At 36.1% G+C, this 3558-nt stretch overlaps 1 protein-coding gene across 1 annotated transcript in view; it reads left to right on the top strand.

Moving 5' to 3' along the window:
- The window catches only part of LOC104622132 (AT-rich interactive domain-containing protein 4B-like), a 63590-nt gene that overhangs the window by 10868 nt on the left and 49164 nt on the right, over positions 1-3558 (top strand). Inside the window, 1 exon segment of the mRNA XM_010288805.1 lies at positions 3544-3558. This exon segment is cut by the window's right edge and continues 11 nt beyond it. Coding sequence (XP_010287107.1) covers positions 3544-3558 — 15 coding nt within the window.

Below are 3558 nucleotides of genomic sequence, written 5' to 3'. Positions count from 1 at the left end.
AGAAAATGATGTTGAACATCTAAGGAAAGACTAACTTTCCCTAGTTGTAGTCCTTTTAGAAAGGAATAGAACAGTAAGTTTACATAAGACCTTCCAGATAAGCGTTGCAGAAAATGTGTCTGTTTTCTTCTTGGAGAAGGAGAATGTATGAGTAAAGGGGAGACCAGGTTAGGATGGGGTGAAACGAGGTATAAAGAGAAGAATTAACATTATAGGTAGTGGTTTGGTAATTAATATAGAAGTGCATCAGATATGAGAGCTTTGTAACAAAATGGTATAGCTGGTGTTAGAACTATATTGTATCTATGCTTATGCTTCTGAGAAAGCATGAGTGTAGCAGTTCACCAAGAAGAATAAGATAGGAGTCCATGCAGAGTAAACTTTGAAGGTAGGTGTCATGGAGTTGGCAGTCTGTAAATCAAAGTAGTTGTCTGTCAAAAATCCTGAACTTGAAAAATAGGAAGAGGAGATGTAAGAGTTGAGACTGAAAACTGTATTTTGTAAATAAAGGTAAACAAAAGCATGTTGGCCTTGCAAAATCAGTAAAAGTAGCACAGCTGCTGGCTGTGTAGTGCACTTTGAGGGAGAAGTGACTCTAGCAGTGGATGATTAGAATAACCTTTGTCAGGAGGGTGAGTGGAATGAGACTGAAATTATCTTCACAGTGATGACTTTGCAGATTTGAGTGAAAGTCCTACTTCAAGGGATAGTTGCCATTTAGCAGATTTCAGAATTAGCATTTCTTAACCAGCAGCGTTATCTAATGTTTTCCTAGCACTTATTGAGACGTATCTAATTGCTTGCATTGTTAATGATTTTGTGAATAAAGTTACTATGATTTGGTCAAAAACTTTGTGAAGGGACAGATAGATCTGAGGTAGTACCTTTCCAGGAGTTGTAGCATGTAGAATTTAGAGGAATAACCATTTTGAGGATGCTTGAGAACATTTTTAACACTAAAGTATGGACAAGGTTGCTTTAAGAGCACTCCTGTCTGTCTTACAAGATGTTGTCTGAATAGAAATTGTACATCAGTTTGTTTATATGTCTTCTTTTGGTGCTACTACTTTCCTACCAAAGGAAGATAGGAACTAAATTAAATTAAAAAAAAAAACAACAAACAAAACCAACAACCAACTGATATAACCTTTGAAGTTAGTATAGCACAGTTACATAAATACATGAAGTGTCCTTAAGAGTATTTGCCTGTCCTATACAAATTCCTCAAAAAGCTCAAGTTACTCCAATCCTTGTAACTAGGTACTGTTTTGTAATTCGTATAAATGTGTCTTTAGAAAGCTTAAGTGATACTCTTAACATTTAACTCTGTGTTTACTATGAGGAAAAAAATAATCATAGGATTGTTTGCTAAACTAAAAATACAGAATTATGCATGTTTAAAAGTAGTCTTAACCCCTTCTGCACTTTTTTGTCTTTACATTGTTTTTTCTCAGAATTCAAAGTAGTTTTACTTGGATTACGTTGCCTTTAAGTTGCCTCTTTTTCCTTTTCCATCTAGTTCCAGAATAGGTGTTTTAAATGCATTACACCCCTGTATGTCTGCTCAGTAGATTGTTTTGAGGCTGTTCCATTACGTTAAAGCGTCCTATGCATCACAGCCATAGGTGCTGTGCTGGCCATACAAGTCTTTCAAGGAGGTGAAGCTTTTCCTTTGAATGTATTTCATGTTATGGAACAAGATGAAGAATCCCTCTGGCAGCGAAAAGACCACAAGCAGATTACCACATAGGATACCTAATGTGTGTACCTACCTAGCCCTGAATAGGTTTACCTCTGTTTTAGTCAGCTTATCCCTTGAAGTGGATAGATTTATTTTTTTTTTTAAATCTTTCATTATGTAAGGAGACTGTTACGTTAATTAACACAAACTGAATCAGGAACCTCCTGCCTTCTACTTCACTTAACCAAGGGGGGGCGGGCTTAATTGTGTGTTGGCCATTTGAGATGCCGCTTCAAGTGTTTTCTTGCGCAGTTCTTGCCCTTGACACTTTCCAACAAATTTTGAAGTAACAGATGTGCATCTATAACTGTTACTTTATCACTAAACAGTACTCAGCAATTACTGTAGTATAAAACAGACTGAGGAATGGTAGTCACAAGGGGAAGTTTGTTCATCAACAGTACTGAATTTTATATAGGGGTGAAAAATTCTTAGAACTAGGTAAAAGTTACTTTCATATCAAATCAATACTAGTCAATAATTTTGATGTACCTTGTTACTTTTTGTATATATTTATTTAAATTAGTAAACATTGAAAATAGAGTGTAGCACCCACTATTTGAAAGCCAGTCGTGGCTGAAAATTAATTTCTAATCTTGCCGGGCATCTTTTGCCAGTTGACAGCCAGTCTCCTAAACTTGTTATTTTGACTCCTGTTTTTGAAAGTGTTTAAATATTTTTAGTTTTCTACCACATGATTGGATTCTAATTAGACTGACAGAATCAGGCTTGGCAGTACTGTTGATGGACAGAAGAAAAGATTTGAATTAAGGTGAAAGACATGTTAAGACATTGCTGAAACTTTTACCTTCTAATGTAATATTTTAATCTAATCTTGGGGTTGTTTCTGAGCCCACAAAAGTCTTCAAGGTCACTGCAGTGTGGGGTCAAGAATATAGTTGTTATCACTGTTGGGGAGTGGAGACAAGGTCAGTTCTTGTCCCACTGAACAGTGCAAGCATAGCATCGGAGTTAAAACTTGTCACCTCGTCACCAAGTTCTCATCCATTAAGTACCTGTAGAAGACTTGACAAAAGCCTCCTTCTTACATGACCAATTTATCAGCTTCTGAAGCTCCCACCTGGAATGTGTGCAATGCATTTCAGGATTCAAAAGGATAAAATATGTAGCTGAAGCCAACTGCATTATTAACTTGTTTCCAGTTTGACCTAGCGATAGCAGAGGTGGTAGAAAGTATAGAAACCAGGAGCTCCACAGTCTTCTCGCTACAAATGGTTTTGATGATTGTCTGCACTTCAATGGTTGTCATCTTCCTTAAGCTGATATCACTGTTGTTTTATAACGTAGTTGAATGAAGTCAGTAGAGAAAAATGTTAAACTTTCATATAACATTAAACTGTAACTTTTTTTCCCCTAAAAATAGCTGTTCATGTTTCTCTATAGTAAGCATAGTTTCCATTTGAGTATTGCAGAAGTTCTGGTTATGTAATGAAGTTCTGTAAAAATTGAAAATGCTTGAAAAATTTTTCGGTTTTAGCTTGCATTGATTTTGTGTCCCGATTCGTTAATTGTCTGCTCAACTACAGATTACTTAAGATTCCGTTTAGCATATGCAAGCATGGCGCAGCTATGATGAGGTAGCAGCTTATGTGTTTGGTCAATCTGTGCAAATGCTTTACTGGATATGCAGCAGTATCCCGGTACGGCTTTGTTTTAAGGACTGGCTATAGGAATATATATCTCATTCTTTCTGACATCTAAATCAATCACTTACTGATATCCTGATTTAAAAAAAAAAAAAATTTTTTTTTTTCCTTGCCTCACTTCTTACCTGGTGACAGTATTTGATGATGGTG

The sequence above is a fragment of the Phaethon lepturus genome, unplaced genomic scaffold (genome assembly GCF_000687285.1).
Source record: "Phaethon lepturus isolate BGI_N335 unplaced genomic scaffold, ASM68728v1 scaffold43476, whole genome shotgun sequence".
Taxonomy (NCBI): Eukaryota; Metazoa; Chordata; class Aves; order Phaethontiformes; family Phaethontidae; genus Phaethon; species Phaethon lepturus.
The sequence above is the reverse complement of the archived record's forward strand: the minus strand, read 5'-3'. Positions and strand labels throughout refer to the sequence as shown.